Source organism: Numenius arquata, chromosome 4 (genome assembly GCF_964106895.1).
Source record: "Numenius arquata chromosome 4, bNumArq3.hap1.1, whole genome shotgun sequence".
NCBI classification, from domain to species: Eukaryota; Metazoa; Chordata; class Aves; order Charadriiformes; family Scolopacidae; genus Numenius; species Numenius arquata.
This window is the reverse complement of record NC_133579.1, coordinates 43,398,593-43,424,377: the sequence shown is the minus strand read 5'-3', so window position 1 is coordinate 43,424,377 and position 25,785 is coordinate 43,398,593. Positions and strand designations below refer to the sequence as shown.

General features: G+C 39.6%; 1 protein-coding gene across 2 annotated transcripts in view; it reads right to left on the bottom strand.

Annotated features, from left to right (window-relative positions):
- Positions 1–16,334: 16,334 nt before the first annotated feature.
- Positions 16,335–25,785, bottom strand: part of GRB10 (growth factor receptor bound protein 10) — an 88,123-nt gene continuing 78,672 nt past the window's right edge. For both annotated transcript variants that reach the window (XM_074146223.1, XM_074146224.1), the window contains 5 exons: positions 25,060–25,176; positions 24,106–24,172; positions 23,037–23,124; positions 20,289–20,382; positions 16,335–19,494 (listed from right to left, as the gene is read on the bottom strand). In XM_074146223.1, coding sequence (XP_074002324.1) covers positions 19,348–19,494; positions 20,289–20,382; positions 23,037–23,124; positions 24,106–24,172; positions 25,060–25,176 — 513 coding nt within the window. In that variant the 3' untranslated portion in view covers positions 16,335–19,347. The remainder of the gene's footprint in view (positions 19,495–20,288; positions 20,383–23,036; positions 23,125–24,105; positions 24,173–25,059; positions 25,177–25,785) is intronic.

The window sequence follows — 25,785 nt, the reverse complement described above, 5'->3', positions numbered from 1 at the left end:
AACCCTGTAGCCAGTCCTCATTCTACCAAAGATCCCTAAAAGAACCTGCCTGTCCCTGTAGCATTGGGTGACAGAGCCACCAAGTGTTCACACACTCCATCCTGCCAACTCCGCAAAGAAGGGCAATCATCTCCAGCTAGGAGGCAAAACAGTCAGCCAGGAAAGATAACAGCTTAAGCTGCTGCAGGTAGCTTCACCACAGCGCAGCCAGCCATATCCCCACTCAGAACTGCCTGCCATCTGTTCTCCTTATGATACTGTTCACTTCCACACCTCAGATAATCACAGCTTCCACATTATCATTAGGAGAGACAGGCTCTCATTTAGACAGGATCTACATGTGACTGGAGGAGACAGGCAGTTAAATAAGGGTAGTCCGATACATTCATTACTTTTGTGCACAGAGACGTTAGTTCAAGTTCTTGTTTTCAAGTACAGCTGCAAGTCTTTTCCATATGCTGTGCAGTTCTGGGTAAGTCCTCAGGGGCAGCTTCCATAAAATATTTTACTAGGAAGGGTTGTTCTCTTCCAGCCTATTTTAATTTTTTACCACGTTTGGCTCCAACTCCTCTAGGCCAGGTTTTAAGTGGCAGCACCTCCCCACTCACACTCTGGCAGAGTTTGTCCCTGCTCAAAGGCACAGATTTTGAACCTCTCTGTGCTAAGGTCAGAAGCTGCCAGTCTAGAAGCAACCTGCCTTTACAGGAGTCTGACATTCTGCACAGACTGAAAGACAGCCTAGGAAACTTTGGGGAGTTTTGAGATTTCTGGGGCTTTTCTTCCTGCTAACTCTTTAAGAAACTATCTCTCTCTTTTATTTAGGAGCAATCCTGATTTGCATAGTCTTGAGAGAAATCTCTCCCATCTCTACCACCAGGCTAACTTTTGTCAGCAGGAAGTGCTTAAGAAAAATCATTTTTTGCTCTTCCTTATTGCTCAGAGAATACAGAAGGGAGGGGAAGTATGCTGAGGGAAGGAGAATCACTACCAGATTTTATGTTACATATATTGCAACATACTATGGAGCAAAATACCTTACTTCTTATAGCTTCTGCTGAATTCTAGGAGTATTTATTCTGTTTCCCCCCTTCAAAAATACAACAGTCTAAACCTATTTATTGCCCACTGAAGCAAAAATTGAGAAAATTGCTCTTCATCTACATTCTCTTGACTTGTGAATGATCTACAAGCAGTTAATATTTTACCCTGGTTGCTAAGTTTGTTTCTTAATATGTGTGTTTGGCATGTAAAATCCCAGTAACCTTTCATCAAAATTATGATTTATTTACTGTATCTTACACAATAACAAACTCATAAAACCCAGGCCAGTAGTCTACATGTTATGTAACTGCAGTCTTCAATTGGAGTAACTGGAGTAATTAATCTACTATATAAAAAAAAAAAAAAAAAACTTAACTCAAGATTACTCAACTGCAAGTACAATGCATGTCAAGCATATTCTAAGCTTGCAACATTGCTAAGATAAAGGAAATAACTTAATGCAATGTTAAAAAAGGGATGAATTACATGACCTCTTTACAAAGGAAGACACTCCCTCTTCACTGAAAAAAACCACGTGAGAAATAGTGTTATATATTCAATGGATAGTTAAAACAGTTGTTTTCTACCAATCCTAAGATAGCAAGCTGTCACAAAAAGCCTGACAGTATTTCTGGATCCTCAAGACAATACACTTCTCTTCAGCTCTGCAACTTACAGCTCTGCTGGCTGCTACTGCTGCTACCCATAAGACAAGCTGTAAAACTGTGATGGCAAGGTGACCAGAAGCATCATCAATTAGCATGTTGAAGAAGACTGGGGAATAAGGGATCCAGAACATGTGTTAAGACTCAAAACACTTGCTATGGCTCTGCCTGTTGAATTTGGAATAGAGACAGGCGGAGCTGTGGGGTTTCTTACAATGAAGCCATATTCACATCCTCATCAGACATCTAAATTTAATTATTTCATTCCAGGAAAAATGGGCTGAAAATTTGGATTGAACTGGGAGTGTAGAGGCACTGTGCAGTGTAGCAGAGAAAAATGTACAAATTACAGCAGAGGACACAACTTCCTATACTCACAGCTCAGCAGCACTTCATCATCTAGCACTACTCATTTCATATTTCTCTCTCTGTTTGTCCTGTTAAATACCTATTGAATAAGCCATTTATATTCATATTTGGTTGAAAAGATAACCTTCCCGCTGCTTTTCAAATAAATGAATGGTGTTTCTAGGTCTACATTTGTTCTGTTTTCCTCTTACAGATACTTCTCTTGAGCAAGATGGTGTTTTATGCTGCTCTGGATGCAACAAATGTTGATGTATCATCTTAGTAATCTCAAAACATCTTCACTACTTATCAGAGACTTCTGTTGTTTAAGTACCAGTAGTCTGTAGGAACTGTATTTTTTCAAAAGACCAACCCTCTTCTGAAAACAACTACTGGATTCACTTCTAACATGGAGTGGTGCTGAGCTGTAGAAACTGCAAAAAAGATGACAAATCAATACCTGGTGGTAAGGTCAGCTATATTAGATGTGATACTCTTTGTAGCATAATAATGTTGTAATAAAGTGATGTAATAACATTCAAAGCTTCAGAACAGCAATCACCCTTCTTCACACAAGTTTTTGCATTTTATGTACCAAACATATATACACTACAAATAAATACTTAAAAGCAATGTGCAGCAAATAGCCTCCATCACAAGTTCTTTTTAAGAATGAAGCTGCGGAGGCTACACTTTACGCTAGGAACAAGCAAAATAAGTCAAAGGTGTGTGAATACACTTTTCCTAACAAAACAGCACAAACAAGCCAATAGGTCCACCACAGAACCTGCAGAACATCAAGATCATTTTAACTTTCAAAAACAACGAAACATTAGAGTTAGGGGTGATTTTCTAAATAAAAAGGTAACTAAAACATTTTTTAACAGCCATTTTCAACAGCAGGATAAATAAGAACAGGTGAGAAAGAAGGAGTTAACAGACAGTACTTACTGATCTGTAATAAAGTTTTTTTATTCTGTAAGATTAATAACACTGGCTTCCCTATAACATTTAATACCTAACTCCTTCTCCTGGCTATGAAATTTCACCCAAATTTATGTGCCTTTAAAATGACTACTCATAAAGAGGTATTACGTTAAAAATTGTTGCTCCAAAAGGGTGCAATGTATTTTTAAGAAATACATATTAGAAAGGATAAGAAATCTGCTCTTGAAAAATTAGAAAAATGTTGTCCAAAGAAACCTCCAACATAAAGAAAATGTTATAACAACAAAGACTGAGATTTTTTGTTTTCTTTGTTTGTTTGTTTTTTTTTTTAACCTTGGAAGGAAACATGTGAGGAAGCCACAGTAGAAGCAAATGAGTAGTTCACCAATCTTAAAGTCATTTAAGGACTAGTACACAGTTAAATAGTTGCTGAGCCGAACAGAACAATATTCAACATCGTAACAAATTACTGTAATGGTAACAAAAGTTTTGTTTGTTTTTTTTTTTTTTTTAAACGGAAGATTAAATGGGCAAAAAATATGTTTGTATCTCAGATTCTTGGGTAGTGCTAGAAAGGAAATCACCCAAAGCCGGGAGCTTACTCATTAGGATGTACAACAGAAATAGGCATCAGTAACCTTGAAAAGGAGGAGGTAGAAGTAGGCGTAAGAACAATCCAGGGCACGGATTCACATAAAAGTTGTGTGGCGTGGGCAGATATTCTTAAAATCAGCCTTATAACTAGCTAAGCTGCTGATGCAACTGCAGCGAATCCTTACATGTGTATATAATCATAATAATGTATTCTTTTTTTGTGTGTGTGTTTCTTATCTTTCATTAGCCCAAAACACATTTGTAAGGCTTTGGGTTTTATTTTTTTAATTTAAACTTTGCATCATAATAAACATTATTTTCAGTAGCCAAGCACAATAAGGCACCTATTCCAGCGGGTGTGGCAGGCTTCAGAACCGTGGTCCTGCAATATTTACTCAGGAATCAACACCTCTGCACCTGGTCTCCAGGTATCTAAAGAACGGTGCAATATGGGCCCGTTTAAAAGCTGGCAAGGCAGGCACATGAGGGTACGAGTCATCGTCCCAGTTGGCAGTGCCAAGAAAAAAATTCTGGCATGTGCAAGGCAACAGAAAACAAGAGAGAGAGCCTGCGGCACCTGTCATGTTAGCAACCAGCAAATAAAGGACTTCTGAGAGCCTGGAAAGATCTTGTAACAGGAGTTTAACATATCTAAGCATGTGTTTACATACCCACCTGAGTAAAGGCTGTACAGTAGTATGTCATTATCCTCAACAAACATGACAAGGAAGGTATCCCTAAATAATTAAATAAATTCTAGGACATGATAAAAAGAAGGATTCTAGGGACAGATGCCAACATTAAATATAAATTTCCTTGGAGGAAAAAGAATACCGAAGAAGCAGAAGATTATGCCAGAACAAAATGATCAAAATGCTGAAAAACAGAAATACAGGAAAAACATGGGAGTATGTGTAACGTGAGCATCCAGTTAGAGCTGGCTGTTTTTTCTGCTGGCTCAGGCCACATGGCCAGTGGTGAAACCACTCAGGACTGCAGCAGGGCCCTGCTGCCAGCTGGTGAGTGCCCAGGGATGCCTGTACTTGCACTCTAGTTGGGGTCTGAAATGTCTTCTGTTAGAGTACGCACATTCCCTAGAGCTATTCCTATGCTGTTATTGTTTACAAAGCTTTCCAAATGTTTTCTATTACTTAATTCGTTAGTTTGAATTAATCAGTTGAATTGGTTAATTAAGGTGAATGAATACCAACAAGTTTATTTGATCTCAGGACTTATATTTCTGGCCAATGATAATTCTGTATCTACATTTGTTACAAAGTTTGACTGTATACCCCAGTTTATCATTGGTCCTTAATACTAAATAGCATTCAGTACAGCACAGATTTCCAAGCTATTTCTCTACAACCAAGCCTTTCCTCTGCATTTACATTGTAACATTAAATTTTATTTACACATTATTTTGGAAATTTACTGACATGAGGGTTGTTTTCCCCACAGATTTAAATCATCAATAGGGTGCTTTTAATTATTAACTTTTTAATATTTAATGTAAAGACATTGTTAACACCTTCCTAGTTTCTACCTTTCATGACAGATGTTTTAAAAAGATATTATCTAGCCATCATGTCTTTCCTTCCAAAGATCCATTCTGTTGTTCCCTGAGTGTTTCCACTTCCTATGCAAATTCTGTAAAATTAGCTGGTCTTTTATGCTTGGGGAGAAAATATTATCACATCTAATGGGAAATCTTAAGTCGGTATCAATATCGATGGGCAAAAGATACACACAATATTCCTTTTTCTCTCCCACGAATTCTCTTAGATGTTAGTTTATCTTTTGTTACAGTACAGGCTTACTCATCATCTCCTGTCTCAGACCTGTGAGTAGCCATCACTACAGTGAGTATTCCTCCTGGTCCATTCTTTCTATGTCCCATCTCAATCACAGTTCCTGCCAAGGAGGTCTGGTAGCCTCCTCCACCTCAGCTACCTAAATTACATGACAGCCACATTACCTGGGGGCTTTTGTATTTGTTAGTAAGCATATGAAAGTTTGCAGTGAAAGGATATCACCCCATCATCCCCCCTATCGCCCCCCTCTTTTTTTTTCCCTATTAAAGATGCAGCCACAGAACTAGAGAGGAGAGCTAGGAATGTCAGGTGTTGAATAGTCAGTACAGAGTCTCAGGAAACTCAGTAAAATTAATTCTGGAGTAACATAGCATACAGAGGGAGGGTGGAATTAAGCCTCCAAAAATCTTAAGGGCCAAAATAATGGTCTTAGTCTAAACAACCTCGGTGCCACCATTGAATGAAAACCTCTGTTTAATAAGTAGATCAAAATAGCCAGAAGTTTGGATCCAATAAGAACAAGTTGGTGGTGAATTATACAAAAAATATTCTAGTGACTTTTGATCAATTATTGGAACAGTTCTGGAATATTCAACATTCTCTCAGATTTTCACTTTCAAAAAGACTCACTGCCCTCCTGGAGTTTAAGAGAAGATTTCTCTTCAAAGGCACTTATCCCCTCCTCTAGGGAAGATTCAAATGAGTGGGCCTGGTTAGCTTTGAAAATGGAACAACATGAGGGAAGCCAAGGAAAGGATAAGGGAAAGAAAGAGTAAAGGGAGAAGATAAAGAACTTCTTTTTGTTTTTCAAATTTCAGAAGCCCGAGAGGGACTACTCAGTGAAATTAAAAGATAGCAGATTAAAAGCAGACAGAAGGAAACACTTTTTCACATGATGTGTGGTTAAAACTGCAGAAAATATAATTACCACAGGAAGCACTACAGTCAAGAACTCAGCAAGATTCTGATGGGTTTGCAGATGTATAAGGATATCAAACAAATCAAGAGCAATTTAAAACTGCTGGAAGGCACATGTATTTCCTCAGGGAAAACTGTCCAAGCATTTTAAAACTGCACAAAGAAACGTGCTAATCAGAGTGAGATACAAAGAAGAAGGTCTCTGCAAGATAATGCACCCACAGGATGCCATTAAAGAAATGTCACCTCCTCCCAAATCCTTTGCATTCATTTTCTCCCCCTCCCTTTAAAGGAACAGCACAGAAAGGGACAATATGAGCCCCACTGAAGGATCAGTTCCTTTATAGTACTCTCTGAGATTCTAAGGTTTCTGCCAGCCATCTCCCCAGCATGCTGGCATTTCAGCTGCCTTCCGCTTGTCCAGTGTATCTGGAAATGCATATTTACCTTGAAATTCATATATTTGGTTCTATGTGTAGCTGGATTGTTTCTGATTTTCTGAGCTCAGATTGTTTTTAAAAGCAGAAGCACCATATGTAGTATTTCTGTAATTTCCCATCTCACTTTTTTACACAACTAAGTAGTCATAGTAATGATGCTTGCTTCCTTTTATTTCACATTAACTATACCTGCACTGTCATGTTTCAGAGAAAATAAAATCAAAAAACTGTGAGGTTTTTTCATTTAAATGAAACAGTTTGTCAACAGCACAACTGAGTGCAAATGAGGGCAAAACACAAGTAGGTATTATAAGCAATTTAACAGTAGCATTAGTCTGATACTGAATTTATAGCCTTCCTAAACAACACACTCCAGTGATTTTTTTTTTTTCTAGGATCTCTTTTCCATCAATTTTTCACCAAGGGGGAAGAGATTATTCCCTTCCTTTTTGCAGCATCCTTCTATGCATTTTAAGATGCTGCTGTATCCCTTGAACTCCAAATTACATGACAGTATTGCTAACACCAGTGCTTGACGTTACCCTAGCAATCAGACAGTAGATGAAGTAGATGGTACTTCATATATATGACAAAGAATTTTCAGAAGCATAAGGGATGTCACAAACCCAAGTTTGGCAAGACTGGCTTGCAACTCTGAAATGCTAATAATAACCCTCACTTAGGGTTATATATATTACAGCTTATACTGGAATGCAGAGTTACTGCTACTATGGCTTCAATTGTCTCTCTCCAGTGTTAAGATCAGAAGAGTTCCATGTCCTCTCTCCTTATACCTCTTTCAGTGACTGAAACCTTTCTGCCTTGTCTTTGTTTATACCACTTCAAAACCTTCCTAACCTCTCTGCTTCATATCCAGTCTTGTAAATATAGGCTGTATGTAACAGACTGAGAGATACATCCTCTATAGAGTCTGTTTGATAGGTTACACAGTACTGAAGTCACATCTTTGCCTTCAGGTCACCCCATGTTCCTACATCCAGACTTACAGCACATTTTACTACGGAGAATCAATGGAAAAAAATATTATGTACTGCCATTAATCCTCACATCAGTCATCATCTTCTTAGAGAAAGAATTTCTCTAATTGTCTGCCTTTGAAACTGCAAAGAATAAAATCTGAACTAAAGTAATGCAAGAATAAAAATAATACAAGAATAACAACATTAAACTACATTAGACTCCCTATAAACCATCCAATTCCTCTGAAAACATACAACCAGGAAGGGGAAAAATAAAATCTATTACACCTTCACAAAGGTCAGCAAATTTTCCCTGAATTTTAAAAGCAAATATTCCTTTCAAAAGAAAGAGGGAAAGAATGGTACAGTATTAATTAGTAGTAAACTTTAAGAGCAACCTTTTTAGTGCATAATGCTCTTGCCAGGTCTCTGACAAAGAAACTAATACTAAAATCCCAATTTGCCTTTCAAGTAATGACTATTTACCATAAGATCTCTTCTCCTGTTTACTTGTTTGTTTGTGAATAGGTAGAGATACAACCTGCACAGGATCAAGAAAGAAGGTGAAAAATGTACAAAAAAACAGTTGTTGCAATCAAAACATTTTCTACAGGAAAGATATTTTTGCCAAGAAATAAAACACGGATACATGAGCACTGGTTAGATGGGGAGACACTCATCAGGGGAACACCGGAGGCCGGTGTACATGCAGAGGCAATGGACATAGTTGAGCTGAATAACAGGATTGTGATTAGGATATGCTGGAAGTAAATTGAGTTTGTTGTACAGGTTGGGCTAATTTTTTTCACTTACAAATGATGGTATTACAAAATAACTGTTGGGCATACATTTTTGCTGATTATGCAATGTATCATCTGTGATTGAAAAAATGTATTGGTTTTGGTAACTCAGAAGAATGAAGTGACCACTTTTTGATGTTTAATGGAAGGAACAGGGTAAGAAACTTACATTAAGGGGAGAATATGGGAAAGACTGAAGCACCTGAGCAATTTCCCAGGGACATGTATCAACTGACCATCCAAAGAAAACTCTCTGACAATTTTAAAAAACCTGTAGCAATTTTCTTTCCACCACAGTGTAACAACTCAGCTTCTCAAACACCATTGCCCATGACCTCACCTACTTATCTTGGCTCTGCACGCTTACCATGAAACAGTTCAAGAGAAGGCAGCTGACCGGCAAAGCAGGAAGGCAAAATACATTTTAAGTTTTCTGCACTTTCACAAGATAAAAGTGCCAGCTTGCAGCCACCTTTGAAAACTCTTCTGTTCTGTCTCCTTACTCCCAAACATGAGGTTTCAGCAACCTCTTTGTTAAGAGAGCTTTTGTATTATCTTCTGAACAGATGAAACTTCCACCTACCCCAGTCCTGCTATTTGACTCTACTAACTTTGCAGTATGGGGCAGATAGAAGAACTGAGAGTCTCTATTTTATCAGTGAAGCAACAGTTTTACCCCATTACGTGTGCAGAAAGGATATAGTGGTATAATTAAAAATCCACAGTCCATGCCCTTGGTCTCAGTAAATCCCCTATTCTTGCAAAAGACATTCCAGTTTCCTCATTTAGCTTTTCCTCTGGGTTACTGGTGGGGAATGCACACTTTGAATGTCAGACTTCCCTCCAGTGTTGCTCTCCTGAGGAAACCTTTCAGCACACATCACATATACAGGAAACTTGTTTTTCATCACACTTTCATTAGGGTATCTATTCTTTTTTCCTTGTATTTACCATTGACATAAACAGTAAATTTATGTAACGTAAATGGTAAAAATTGTCATTTTATTCCCCTTTCCTTTTCCAACTGTTTCTCTGCAAACAGTAGTTCCAATTTCATCATCTTCTTGCTCCCTGAACCCTACCAGTGTTGAAATAATTTTTGCCATTCTACATTTAGCCACACATAAAATTGTAATGTCAATGTATGGGGATCACTCCAGCCCCTGTGTCATAAACAGAACTTCTACAAGAAGACAAGGCCAATGGGGCACATCATTAACAATGAAACCAAGCTACAGGAACAGGAGAACTAAATTTTCAAGCAAACAAGCACTTTTTTTCTGACCACATTTGAAAAGGTTGGTAAAATTCCCTTGTCAGCTGGGATTCAGCTCTTAGATTGCCCAGTATGCCACCATTGAGAGGTACTGCCATTCCTCCAGACTGCTTCACTTCACCAGCAGTGCCCTCAAGTCAATTTTTAGAAGCAGTTAAGAAGAGATTCTCTTAAAAACATTGTGAGTTGCAGAGTTTTGATTTTAAAATACTTCATGAACTCTTGGCTATTTTAAAAAAATTGGCTTAAGCACATCAATTAAAATAGAATTACATTTAGCATATTATACTGCATTTTTAAATGCTCACTAGCTTAATATTTAAGAAATTATACAGACTTGTCAGATCGGATTATTTGGTGAAATTACAGAGGTAACTTCACTTTCAGACATTAGTGAGTTTTTCCTTACCGGTTTGGAGATTTCACACTTTTTCCAGGTACTTTGGAAACAGGTATTTTCTGTAGTCCCCTATTATTCTCCTGTCCTGTGAGGAAGAGGTCATCAGTAGCAGCTAAGGAATTTTATTCTCAAGAAATTTCTAGGGCTTTTCCAGTAACTATCAGGTCTTTATTGCTACTGCGCTTGTCCTGCACTTTTTCGTTAATCATTAACCACGTGTAGTACTATGTTCATCAGCTTTATTAGTCATTCTTTCTCAACAAGGGGAAAAAAAAGAAAACTTGTGAATTCATTCAGCAGTGGTTCCCAAGCATTAGGATGGGAGGGACAAGGGGGGGCTTTTCACCCACTCAAAAATATACTGACTGGGTGCCAGCGAGGGGTGGGACAGGGAGAGCCAACAGGCCCGGCAGATCTGCTGATTTGACACCAGGGAATTATGCTGATGGAAAATGTCTACACAACTGAGATGTCTTTGGAAATGGGATGGAAATTCACGCAAGTGGGACAAGTAAGGTCACCCCAAAGCCAGGCCGCGGGGCAGCGGCAGCCCTTGCTGCACATAGGGGCATGGCTGGCGTCGGCTCTCTTGTCTCTGCCGGCTGCCCCCGGCACTGCGGAGAGGCGAAATCCTCACAAACCGGAGGCACGGTTCCTTTGGCGGGGTCGGGACGGGAGGGGAGGGGACGTGCACGTCGCTGCCTTCGGGGCCGGCCTGCGCCGCCATTTGCAGCAAGTGCCCCGGGGGGCTGGCAAGCACCTAGCCTTCCCTTCCCTGAGAGCCGTTTTACTGCTGTTTCATGGGAGACAAGGCCCGGGGTGGGTTGCCGCCACGAAACAACGCAAGCCAAAGAAAGAAAGAGAAAAGAAATCCCCGGCGTGTTTAACGCCGGAGGGTGCGACCCAACCGGCCCGGACTTCTATCTCGGGGCCCGGCCGTGGCCGCCCTCTGCCGGCCTGGCCTGCTTGGGCTGGCGTGGCGCCGGGGGCGGTGGAGGAAGAGGAGGAGGAGGAGGGTTGGGGGGACGGAGCTCTCTGGTATGCAGAACCCGGCATCCTTCAGCTCTGGAATGAGGCAAAGTCCAGGCTGTATTTCAGCTGGCCTGCACTGATGTGTCAGACTTATCTACCTACCTATTTCTTTGTCTTCCCTCTTGGAAGACTTTTTTTTTTTCCCTTTCCTGACTCACTCCAGGATTTAAACCAGTCAGAAACGGCGACTGGGAATTAGTAAAATGGGATTTCTTCGCCACAAGCTCCTATCTGCTGGGGGCTGGAAGGGTTCAGAGCCTCTCAGAGGGCAGCAGCTGCCTGGGGGCCCAGGTGAGCGGCTGGCTGGGGCGGGAGGGTGGCCTGGCAGGCCTTTGCACCCAGCCGCCCTGGGAGGCCTTTTGGCAGCGGCCTCCCCAGAGATGCCCCATGAGGTAACCAGGGAGGGTGCCAGCATGCCTTCTTCCCCTTCTCTCCCTGCCTGACCAGCAGTGGATGGGGGGGGGAGAGGCTTCCAGGCCGCCCTGGCCCCCTTAGGCCTGGCCGGTCTGCTGGCCCCAGCATGGCCCTCTCCCTCCTGCCACACCACAGCTTCCAGCGAGAAGAAACGCCAGGCTTCAGCAGTTGTGTGCCCCTTTCTCATCCTCAGCTCCCACACGGGGGGAGGAAAAGCTGCATTTTACCAGGGAGAAGCCTTCACAATGCACCGCTGGACAAAAAGACCTGGAGATAGCCATTTATGCACAACTATACAAGACACATACAAGATACCTGCGCCTGGCTTGCAAGTGGGCAGCATCTATTCCCAGTCCAGTGGACACTTTAGCAGACGAGGCATAAGCCTGGCTCAGTCCCTGTTGTTTATCACCCTGTTTTGGGGCCAAATGAAGCTGGACACTACACATGTACAGCTTCAGGGCCCCCATGGCCTCTGCTCTGCTGCAGCAGTTGAACCAGGCAGCCCCCGCACCCCCAGCACACCCTCCCGGAGGCAGGGCTGGGGGGGACAGCTGCCACAGACCCTGGAGGCATCGCCTTCTGGAGTGGTAGGGAGCAAACTCAGTGCTTACATGACTGCTTCTCTAAGGGCAGTCTTAAAGCAGTCAAAGAGAGCCTGCAGTTGATCGTAGCACAGGCTTTCTTGGTCTTTCCTCAGCTGTTAGTGCTACCTCCAGTTGTTTCTGTATGAGCTGGCCCTCATGTGGACACATGCACTGGGTCAGAGAAAAAAAATATCTCTAGCCCAATACCTTATCTAATACTTAGTAGTGAGCATGTAGGGAAGAAAGAGTACAAATATGGGTTGTCAAGTAATGATTCTTTCCCAAAGGATTATCCTGACAATTGGTGATATGGTCCATGGACTTCTGCAGTGAAAGATGGTATTTTTGTAGTTACTGTCCATCAGCTGAGTTCGTTCTATCATGTTTAAGCCCTTCATGAACACATGTGAACTTTCACCATTTTGTGATGGAGAACACTAGAGCTTACAGGAATAAATATTTCTGTTTTTCCTGAACTGGGCCCTTGCACATTTCAGGTGATGCTCTGTGACTTCTGTATTGGAGATAGTAGTTAAAGGTTTTGTATTCTGCTCAGCTGCCTATGTTTTTCTATAAGTCTCTCACTATTCTCAGTCTTTGCTTTCTAGTCAGCTGAACCATCTTACTATATTTCATTTTTCTCTGACCATCCTGTTCGTTCTTCCTTATATCTCTTCCATTTCTACTGCACCCTAATCCTCACTTCCTGCTCCTGTCCTAGAAGTTCCTGTTCCGTTATCCTTTCCAGGACAGCATCTTCTAGGATTTTGTTTGTGAAGGTGTGCATAGAAACAAAAAGGATGCAATGTCTTCTCAGGCACACTATTTTCTAGAGCAAGTCAAATGCGTGTTCCGGAATTTGATTGTAAATATTTTGAGGCAAACTTTTAAACCCTTCAACGATTTTCATCCTTGTCTAGCCAGCTGTTTTCACAAACCTCATAGTCTTTAGTGAAAAAACAAATTAGTTCTTCTACCCACCTGTTCTATTAAGTATCAATTTGTTTTCTTCCATGACTAGCTGTGTTGTGGAGTAATTTTTTACGAAGCTCCTATCCTCACAGCTTGCCTTATTTCTGTATCTGCTTTTGTCTTTGGACCTGTGAGAGTACTACACTAACCTGAAAACTAAAAGTTTGTAAGTCAGGCAGAGCACATTAATATCCTGCAGAAATTCAGCAGCCAAGAGAAGTCTTATAGAGGAGATAAAGTACTGAAGTGGTCTAACTAAATTAAAATATTTCAAAATAGGATGTATCTAGCATTCTTTGTGGGATAATGAAATTGTACATCTTCAGTACTGAACTTAACCATTTGCTTTAACCATTCTCATCATTGCTGGCAGAACCATACTTTCACCTTCCTTTTCTTTTGATGGCAGTTGGACAGATTGTTTTGGAGAACGGGCAGGTTATAGAGAACACCCATTCCCCAGTTATTTCTCTACTTGATAACCCAAAATGTCAATCCTCACACCTCTGGAGAATGTGTTTCAAAAGGAAAATAAAATGGAAGTCTTCACGTAGATGTGTCTTCACAATTCTGAGGGAAGAGGAGGGGAAACTGACTCTAAGGGACTGGTGAGCAGCACTTGGGCATCACACCAGTGTCTTTACTGTGTTCCCAGTCACACCCAAACCATCACTTGGATAATATTGCCCAAGAGCAATTCTCTTCTCCACTCCACTCCATTTCCCTTCCCTCCCAGTCTAGCTCTTCTGAGCTCTCTTAAGAGTTACACCTCTGACTGCAGCTGAGCTTTAGAGCCCCTAAACCCAGGCTGTACTTTAACTCAGAGCTGGCAGCTGTGTTTATAATTTCACCTTCCTGTTCCCCAATTGTGGCACCAGAGTCTTGCAGCCAACAGATGGAAAACACCTGACTCTAGCAAAGCATGCAAACCCGGGTAACTAACAAGCGTCGTAAGACCCTGTTAATCACAGCTCAGTGTCTTGTAATGAACCAATCTTTCTTGCTAAAACATCTGCTAGTATCTGTGCAGAAATGATGAGCAATTAGAGCAGAATGTCTTTGGGCTAGGAGTTTGCAATGTGAGTGTTACACAAACTAATTTATTTTGAAGTCTCAGATGTGACTAATCACTGTATCTAATGAAAATCATATAGCTCTTGGACATAGTTGTGGTTATATTAGGTTTTCAAATACTAATTAAATTGTGCTCCAAGTTAAGGAAGGAAGACCTAAGATTTAGGATGCAGAAGCAACCCAAATTAAGGCAATGAGGATATTTCAAAGGAAGATACCTCTTTTCTCCATCTGCTGATACTGTTACTGAAGTTTCTAAGATGTTAGAGAAACAATGCCCGAGACACAAAGCAATATACAAGTTGGACATTAACAAAGCAGATTAAAGCATCACTAAATTAGCAATAACATAAACCCAAAGTCATCTAAAGTTCGACTTACTCGAAGAGAAATGGCTCATCTGGTGATGTTTTTCTCATCTGGTTTTGCGGGTACAGGCTGAAGCTGTGATTTGGTGTTAAAATAAACCTAATTGTAGGGTTCTGAGGACCAGGATAAAAGTGCTGCAGCCACATGCTGTGTAACACTAGTCTGACACAAATTTACTCACAGGTTCAAACACATTTAAGCTGTTTTGCCAGGTGAACTTCATGCTAAAAGGCTTCATGTGGGATCAGACGTCTGATTATGCCTGTTGTCCTGCAACTAATGTAAAAGCAGCACAAACCTTTTATCGGGCAGTTAATTCAAATCTATACCACATACCCATTTCTGATCCAGGCTGATTTTGTACTGGTGACGTTCGGATAGCACGTGTACCTGCTGTTAATGGCTAGGGCCAGGTTCCACAGGGATCATTTTGCACTTGGCACAGTTGTGGGTAGTTTGGACAAACATGCCGACAATACTGCCCTGCCACTGGGCAGGCTTACCTTTTACCTTTTTACTGGGCTGCTTTTTTTTCATGCCATCTTCTTGCCTGTTCCAAACATAATATATACAATAAAGTAAGGTGGGGGTTTGGGCTTAGTTTTTTTGTTTGTTTGTTTGCTTTTTACAGGTTTGTGTAGAATTATAGGAATTATAGTCCTTGACTTTTAATGATTACAGAGAGGGCTGGTTTCAATGTTAGCACAGCTTTCCTTAGCTAAATAAGAATTAGGCACCCTCAAACCTTTCTGTCAGCAGGCAGCACCCTTTGTTCAACTCTGTGAAAGAGTAAGTTGCTGCATGCAAACTTTGTGAACTCTAAGTGCTTTCAAGTTTAACATGCATCTCCACATAGAAAAATTTTTGGGAATATCAAAACCCAAAATAAGTTCTCTGCCTTTATGTGCTGATGAATGAATTTCATAATGCTAACACGTAACTCACGCCCCAGGTGCAACACAAACTCACATGAAGACGTAGCATGCAGAAGCCAGAGTGTTACCAAGGCTTGAAGTGGAATGCGCCTGATGTTTTCTGTGGATCAGCAAGGCAGAAACAGCAAAGCATTGTTCCCAACAAAAAAGAGAAATATTTCCAACCTTCTATTATTCTAACTACCAGCAGAACCACCAATCTCCCCCCTCAAAAAAATGGCTTTTTTAAGCAAAAGCATATTTTGTGCAGATGTGCTTTTCCACCCAAATGCAAGGGTTACGGGGGTAAGCAATTGCTTTCTGAAAGTACTATTGAAAAGTTTTCTGATCCAACAGCTATCAGGCCAGTAAAGTGCTTTATTCAGAGTGCACATTTTCAGTGAGTTACAGCTTTGTTTTATGACCCAAAAGACGCTCATGGTGTATTTCCTGATTTAATTCTAGCAACCTTCCCAAATGAATATTGTAACTATCATAGCAGGACATCCCCAATAATCTTCCTCAAACAAAAGGGGTGAACAAGTTCTTTTTTCAAATAAAGGACAGTCTGTCCTAATAGGAATCATAAGACAGAACAGCCAGAATAAAGCTATCTTGGGGATTCTGCTTTCCTCTTAACTCTTCTCAAAGACTGTTTTATATAACCCACCCCAAATAACCCAGAATTAAGGCAAGAGATACATGGTGTACAGATATATCCAAAAGAAGACATTCATTCCAATATAAAAGGAATAGCATTGTATTAACGTTTATTTCTAATTACAAGAAACAGAATATCAGTCCCTTATTTGTACAAAAATACCTGAAAGATTACAATTAGGTTCACAAGCCAAAAAGCTATTTACAGTATGAAGCAAAGCATATTGAATAAAGGTTTTGTCTCTTAAGTTAATACCTTTTGCATTCCCTGAAACTTTAAACTTTATTCCATTTTACAGTCACTAAATCTTGCATTGTGACAATATAATTTACGATAAGCAAGTCTTGCCACTGGAAAGGTGCATTGATTGGTCAAACTGTCAGGTATTTAGTGCAGAAAAGATAAGACAAAACATCTAAACTGAGGCACGTGTTTCTTCAAGATTAATTAACAAATAAAAAGTTTTTTGTACTTTAACACCTATCGTAACATAACTTAACTAGTAACCTCATTACCAAAATGGTTTGGCATTTTCCTTCTCAACATATTCAAGATTGCTACATGAAGTATTTATTTAGAAAATAAAATCACAGGCAAAAAGATAAAAATTCAACAGGCTCCAAAACAACCCTGAGCATCCCCTTTACATTCATGTCATTTAAATACAAAAATAAGAGTCAAATGTCCTTCAGTCCTTGGTATTCTGAGCTGGCAGCCAGCTGAGTCTGTTGGAAAACTAAGGTGGTATTGACTGTTTTCCAGCAGAAAGAAGACAAAGCAGTGATCTGCTTAAGTAAGATTGTTGCCACTTTGAAGGTGGTCACTTTCTCAAAACAGCTCACTTTAGCTGGGAAAAGTACAAAATACTAAGTCAACCATCTACATACAAAAATCATGATTCATAGTCAAACTTTTATTCTCAATTTAAATAAGATGCAAGGTTTTTTTTTTTTTTATAAATATGAAACACTGCAAATACTATCCGCCTACTGGGAAAAATGCATGGTTGTCACTAAGCTTTGTAAACAGAAAAACTTAAAACTACAGCATAAATGGTCTTATTAAACTGGTAATGTAGTCAATACAAATATCTTTTTTCTCCTAATAGGGGCCAAATAGAAGCATGCAAAGTGAAGTCAGACTTAAGTTAGCTTAATTTTAAGGTTTTAAAATACATTGTCTAGAAAGCAGGAACACTCATTTCACTATGTACAATTAAAAAAAAAAAAAGGCTTCTACTAAAAACAAAATCAAGTTTCTTCATTTTTAATATCTAGACATTAAATGGAAAAAAAATACTAAATGTGTTCTGTAAACTAAAATACAGTGTTTCTATACCATTGACATAGTTATAGGCTGATATGGACGACTCAGGCAGGTTATGGTTTGTCTTAAGCTATTCTCAACACTACATGAAGACCTAAAGGTGTAGGATTGGTTTTCCTTCTTTACCCTTTCAGATGGCTAGGATTTCAAACCCAGTGGCAAATATTAGTAAGGATGAACTAGCCTGCGTAAATCAGCTCCCATCTTGAGAATGCTCCATTCTGCACTACGCTGCTCTGCAAGTTCCCAGGGTGGAATACTCCTCGCTGTGGCTAACTGCACCAAGGACTGGGAAGTAAATTCAGGATCAGTTCCTGCACCAACCATGTTGCTGGAAGCATGATATTTGCAACTGGAGGATCATGGTGGGACTCGTCTAACTTTAACACTGATTCATCATCAGAAAGAGTTATTGTGTAAACATTAAATAATTGATTTAAACATTAACAATAAAGTAGTTCTGATGACAAACCAGCACCAGAGCAAGATCCATGCTTGTCTGCCATAGGTACTGGCGTGCTTTAGTGTGTATGACACAGGGATCACCAGTTACCTCGATGGATGATACTGCCAGCAGCTAGTTCACAATCAAATGTGTTTCCATTCCCAATATGTTCTTTCTCACTATGTAAACTTTCATGGCCCTACAGAAAGCAGAAGGGGTACAGTTCTCTTTATGCCCTAATTCCCAGGAGAGCTTTGTGTCACTGTAGCTTTACTATATGGAAAGAGCTCTTTGAAACACTCTGAAAATTCAAGGAGCTATAAAGCTAAAAACACTGTTTTGTTTTTTTTTGTTTGTTTGTTTGTTTTTGTTTTTTTTTTATTTTATTTTATTATTTTGTCATACTAAGACTACCCGCAGAAGGATCTTCTCACAAAAAATGGTGGTTTCAAATACAAGTGTAGTCATCCAGTCCTATTCTATTTAGTAACAGTAAGTTTCCTCAGGAAAACAGTCAAAAGGCTGTAAAAAACAAACCACCACTCCAATAATAAAAATTTGTGCATAGAATCTAATACAGTCTTTGCATGACTGGATGCCACTAATATGCCATCAACATACTACAGCCATGATGCTACAAGTCAACAGTTTTAAGAGTACGTATATGGTGGTATGTTCTTTTAGAATTGTATCCTCATTGCTTCTTCAAAGACATCTGCAGATCATCGAACCTCAGGTCTCCAGAGAAGTTTTGAGACACACGCGCGCGCACACACACACACACTTCTTGATTTTCTTCTAGATCCTTTTAGGCTGAAGCATTCCATACATTTTAGGGTGCAGATTAATACCCAACTCCTGCATGAATTTTAAAAGCCACATCAGCTCCTAATATAGGCTGCATACAATATCCGAAACAAAGTAGGAGTGCAAAAAAAGTGATCAATACAAAAAGTAAACACACTAGTCTTAATTGTCAAGATTATTCCAGGGCAAGAGTTCTTTTCAAAGATTTCTCTTCACACTTGTTCCTGTTAAGTGGCCCAGCCAAGATAGTTTCCAGTTTTGTTTCAAATTTACTCATGGTTTTACATACCCTCCCCCCATTTTGGGATGCTGGGACACTCAGCAGCAATCACTCTTAGGTGTTAGACAAACCAGCAATCTTGGTCTGTTGGCACCTGTCGAATCCATCCCTTTCAGAGTCCCAAGGTGCATAATATTTTTTATTTATTTTTACCAACTTACAAATCTGCCAATTCCCCAGTGTCAACGTTCTCTTACAATTACTCTTCTAGCAAATCCAGTCTTCAGTGAGAGTCAGATTTGAGGTCATAAGGCCACTCGGATGCAGTGGTGTTTGAGTTTGCAGGGCAAGACTCCTTTGTTTAGTTGATAGAATTCAACAAGCTGGATTAGATCACTGAATTTGGTGTTCCCATCATCCAGGCTGAAAAATATCTGTCCATCATCTTCACACTGGGGAAACAAAACATGCTTGTCAAGTCGGACTGCACATGAAGTGATGCGAGCATGGCACAACATAAAGATACAAGTGTGTGACTTAGAATAAATGATGGGCACCGCCCACACAACTTAGTGCCCAGACATCTTCAGGAAACCATGCACAGCACTAGAAAAGAACGTCTGTTAACCCAACTGGAAATGTTTTTTTTATGAAAGTGAAAGCTCGTGGGCAGAGTAATTGAAAGTTGTAGAGACGGCACTGGTCTTCATTACATAAAACAAAAATACTCCAAAGATATTTGTTAGCTGTTTGCAAAACTGGCAGGTGAAGCAAGGGAAGAGGGTTTGGACCAATAAAGAGGTCTACATGATCTTAAACTTCTGATGCTCTTTTTGATCAAGATAAAAATCAAATAGGTTCTGGACATCTCAGTATAATGTTATTTTAAGCTCAACGTTATTAGATAACCTCTAGAATAAAACGTTTAAGAGTTTCCCGAAGTTATTCTATGATTGTCTAAGTGACAGGGAGACAACTGCCGCTGTTGCTGCTGTCAGTCACAGAGACCAAGTTCTATGCATTATTTCTACAGCTTAGTGACTTAAACTAGTTTTCCAGGCAATGTTAACGAAGAACTTTAATCAGACATTTGAAAATTCTAAAGAATACTTGCTAATATACTTCCTAATGGAAACATCCCTGTTAATTACATCAGTAATTAGTAAGAGGTCTCTTCAGATGTTGGCAAGGCTTTATGATTTAAAATGTCTTTTTTTGTGATAAGTATAAAAAATAATCTACTTACCGGCAAGATTTGAAAATGCTTTATTTTTTGATGATGGCACAGCGTAAGTACAAATGCCTTTGGATTGCTTTGGCTGTCCCGGAGAAGAAATAGTCTAGGAGAGAACATTTTTAAGGACACACTGAATACCACAATCCATTTCTTCATAAATAATCAGAACTACTAAGTCATTTTGTGCTATTGCCTTACTCTTCTTTAGTTGCACTAGCAGGCGATTCCATAACTGGCAATTTGCTTTCAATTTTTATACCATGGCCATGCAACACTAATAGATGAAGAGACAAAAAGTGAAAGATACATGATGCTAGTTCTTCCCCTATGAATGTACGTATGAGCCTTTTTTTAAGGGTCTCTCTAACTGAGCTTTCCATTACTGATACATACTCTCATGAAGAAAATGTTCTTATCTAACTCCAAAGCAAATCTGTACTTCTGTAGATGGGAAAGGAATACATGAGAATCTGTTCCCACTCTCCAGTGTCTTGCATCAGTTTACAGAAATCCAGTGTTAGCAAAAGTACGTTTAAGCCATATGGGTGCAATTGCACAGAAACAGCTCAACACTTTCTTAAGTAGCATCCACATTATCAAGAAGGGGAAAACACACACTGATTTTTCCTCTAAAACAGTCACAATATTTTTCCCTCAGCATCACTGGAAAAGAATACATTCTAGCTAGTATAGCTAGCAACACCACTCCAATGGTTAAATGCATACTTAGAAGAGGAGAAAAAAATCTAGTCAAAAAATGTTTCCTCATGTGTTTCATGACATTTATGAACTAAGGAAGGAGAACCTCTCCATGACACAGGAAACAAGAATATACCTTTGGCATAAGGCTCCCTGCACTAATCACTAGTGGATTTGTGAGATGGCCAAGCACAGTACTGGGGCAGGCCTCAAGCCCTCTTAATTGCTAACCACTAAGCCAGGAACACACTTTTCCAAGACAGAGTTGCAAGAACTGCTTGTAGTCTTATGAACCCGAAAGAACTTCCTCCGGCTCCTCAGGACTGATTGAGAAATGTCAATACCACAAAAATGCACCATCATAACCAGGGTCGGTCCAACACTCAGAGAGAGGCATGCCTTGCCACCACCGGAAACCATGCATGGTATTTGAGCATTCCTCTTTAGTCCTAGCAAGACCAAATGTGTGGAGAAGGGACCTAAGACTTTATACATTAGGATCCACCTCAGGAAGGAAGATCTTACCTGCCCTGTGGCTTCTGCAGTTCATGCAGGTATCTCTAAATTATCTTTCCTCTAGCCATTTCGGATAATGCATGGTATCATAAGCTGGTGGCACAAAGCAAAGCTCAGTACAATTGATCCTGCAAGTGTTTCTCAACCTCTGGCAAACAGGCTGTCCACACAAACAATGACTATAAAGATAGTCATTATATGATATAAAGATAGATGCATCCTCAGCAATAGCTTCCAGAAACAGTTGAATAATAGCAGTATCAGCTGCATATATACATTGCTGCACACCTTACATGAGCCATCAGAAGACTGTTAACTTTCTACCTTCTTTTGTTCAAGAACACACAGAGCAGGAAAACACGGGCAAGACTCTTCTGTCCTGAAAACCATGATCCTTAGATTTCAGAGCACGTAGGTAACATGGTTCTTTTGCCACTGCTGACTGACCTCGCTACAGCCAAACGACCCAATCTTCACCTTCCACACTGAGTAAACCGGCTAGGCACAAATTTAACACCGCCTCAAACGCATTACCATGTTTTTGAAAACCCCAAGAAGGATGGGCCGCTAGATTCCCAAGGCAACAAGTTAAAATAAGCTCAAGATTGTAAAGAAGATCTGTAGTGTGAAAGAACCAGAAACCCAAGTCAGCAGCGCTCCTTCGCTTACACAGCCTCTCTTCTTTCTTTGACCTGCTAAGCTAAAACCGAATAGCCTTAGCCCAGCAAAAACCTCAAAACAATAATAAACCACTGCTTGATGAATATGTACAGGCACTAGCAATTTCTATTTCTCTAATGTATTGCATTCTTCACAAAGATTAGTGATGCTCCTGAATCATAAAATGCCGAAGAAAGGTTTGAACTTGACTGTTTCCCGAGAAGCCAACATGGAAGTTTCTACCTTAACCCTGACAGCAGCGAAATTAGTGAACTGAAGGCCACCACGCTCTTCCCATCCTACAGATAAAGAACTGCTGAGTGCAGTTTAAGCAACTTCCCTTCAATAACCATAACTACATACAAATAAGGGAAACAGAGATGCTCAGAAGATACTTAAATCTCAACTACAGACATTTTAGAGAGCGCTGGAACAGGTACTTTCATTTCTTTGCACTAGAACAGTAATAAATAATGAGAAATCATCATTAACTGGCTCATTAAATCATCATTAAATGGCTGATTATAAATTTATGGGCAAATGGCTAGGTACAGCTTTGCCTGAAAAATACACCCTCAATGCAGATTACAGGAATTATTTCCAAACTCTAACATTCTCCAAAACTTGATTGCCTCTGCAGGAAAAAAGAAAAAAAAAATTAAGTGTATTCTTAAGATTTTATTTTTCAAATGAAGAGTTAGAACCCACTCCTATAAACACGTGCTCTGACTGTTTGAAATACTGGCAGGCTATAATGGGACTACTCAAGAATCAGGTTACTCAGAAGTGCTCACAAACCTGTAATCTCTTAAAGCAGAAGTTGTGCTCTTGTCTATAATGCTTACCATCAGATCATAAAGACAAAGCAACAGGAATACCTACCCATCTACAAGTCCTTGTTGCTTAATAATCCTGTGAGATTCTTCTCTAGAGATTCTGCCGTGAAACCAGTGCTGTGTCCTATGAATAACTGGAGGCAAGAGGGAAAAGAGGGGAAAAGAGGATGGTTAAAAACAGTAATATGTGCAACAGCTTTTTCCACACGCTAATTATTTAAACATTTTAAAAGTGGGTATAGTTTTGTTACAGAATATAAAATATCTTTCAATATGAAAAAAAAATGCACCAGCTGTTGCATCTACTTAATATACAAGTAGACAGGCATTATCTCCATGTATTTTCTGATTTGCAGCTGTACGATTAGGTTAATTAGAGAAATCTCTTATAATATTACCTTTTCATAGCTTATTGAAAATGTTCAGACTACACAATTCTTAGAATACAAGGTATAAGCTAAGGAGTTAGAACCAAGTCCCTTTAACTCTCAGATAATGAAAAGCACTTTAGCTTGTGCTTTCAAAGGTGGAATTACCCCAAAATATTTTTATGTTTATTATTTTATTATTTTTCAAATGGTATTTTTAAATTCTGTTCAACAGAATAGAAACACAGAATAGCTGTGTTTCCTCTAAGTAGTCCACGATATTAATAAACTTACAGTCCCAAAGAGATGCTCAGGACTTACATTACAGGTATCTGTATTTTACATTATTCAGTTATTATGGAATGAATGCTATTTTGAAGACTCTCATTTTTACTCTTTAAAGACTAACAGATCACTCATTGACTCTCCTTGTCTAAAACGAAGAATTGACTTCTGGATTGTTTTAAATGGAAATATTTATGGAGTCCCTATTTTTATAAAATCTGAGTTTCAAAAGATTAATATTGAAGAAAAGTGTGCCTTCAAAGGAATACGAGTTCCTTCTACTATGTCTCTATAGGTAAGCATTTTAATGACACAGAAGCTACTGATAAACATAAACATTATATTTGACATCGAAGCATTAATACTACACAACTGCACTCTATCTCTGTCTGTATATGAAATATACTTTTGATTTACCCACAGAGGCCTCTGATACTATGCTTACAAACCAGCAGAATTTACCTGTACTCAGTGTGGAAGGATGGAGTGGACTTTGGCTACCCAAGATGTTCATTCTTGTGCTACGTTTCTACAGAGAAAATGAATTACCGTTAAATCCACACTAAAGCCTCAACAGAAGAGAATTAGTGCACATGCAATACAGATTTAATTTACAGGAAACTGGGGGCTGGGCAAGTTTAATGCAAGGATGAGAAAAAGAAATGCAACTTTGAAGGGGGCTAATCTACAAGCAGCAGCTCATTTCAGTTGGCTTAAAACACAAGCCAGATGTTAATGATGAAAGCTCAGTATCTAAAAAAAAAAAAAAAAGGAAAAAAAAAGTAAAATAAAAAAAAATGACAGAAAAAAGAAAAGACTGATATGTTTCTGCTCAGGCAAAACACCAGGCACTCAGTAAATCAAGCAGTATTTCCCTCCCGTACATAAAGCACCGGCTAGTGCTTCAGTAATGACTCCTATTCCCTAAGAGACGAGCATGTGGGAAAACTTGTACTGCAGCTGTCTGTCCACAAGACACTATAAACAAGTTACATCAGTTTTCATTGCAAGAGGTCCTGCCTCTTGTATATTCTGCAATTAAACTTACTGGGAGCAAGCCATTAGTCAGAGCCCCAGCCTCTTCCATGTGGGGAAGCATTTAATTTGACATATTCCTCCTCAGAGACTGGTTTTGCAAACTGGCAGTAAAGTTCTGGTGGGTCTGCTTTCCCCCTCAACTTTCCTCTGGACACTAGGGGGACAGAGAAGCAGTGGTAGAAGGTTGTTGTGAATGTGACAGTTTTGCTAAAGATGGATATTGACTTTCAGATCTGCATGCTTGCAGTGTGATTGCTTCAGGTCGGAGCTAAGCTATACTGTGACCAGCACTGCACTAACATCATAGCACACTCTGTGTTTTGGCTCTCAACAGACACTTACTAATTACAAAAATAGAAAAGAAGAGAAGATAGCTACCCTCCAAGCATGTCCTTCTTCCAAGGCAGCACTCTGTGCTTCAGCAGGATTTTCAATAACTCTTCCTATTTGCCCCGAAAAATCCATTGCTACTAGTGAGTTTTCAGATACACTTCTCTGAAAAGGAATTTTCACTTGTTTCAAAAAGCAGGGAAAGAAAAAGCCAGCTTGAGAGTTTCATTTCAAAATGTTTTGGTTTCAGAAGACTGTCCAAAGTTATCCTTCAACAGCACAGAAAATACAACTCTTTTTTTTTTTTTCCCCCTTTCCAAAAGATTTGCAGACACAAAAATAAATGGCTTTTCTTTTTAGGCCGCAGGGGAGGGAGAGGATTCAAAGGCCAAGAATAAAATCTCTATTGCTTAAGTTGCCCACTTGCCCTATTACTATACTCCAGTCATTTTCAGGGCCAGTTGGGATCCAAATATAGGATCTTCACTTTTAGATAGCTAACAGTCAGCTCTTGGCCCAACATATTTTAGGAAATTTACGTGTGAGTTTTGCCAGACCTAAGCTGGCTTCTGCAGAGACAGCCAGATGTCTCTGTACTGTACATCTCAAAGTGCCTGACGTATCCAAGATTTTTCAATCATGAGGATCATGTAAGCCTAAGATAATGGAGAGCCAACCACGTAAACTGTGCTCATGCAAAACATGAACTTTACATTGATTTGCTACACAATGCTGAATTTACATTTCTTAGAGTAAAATTTTCCACTTTTAAAA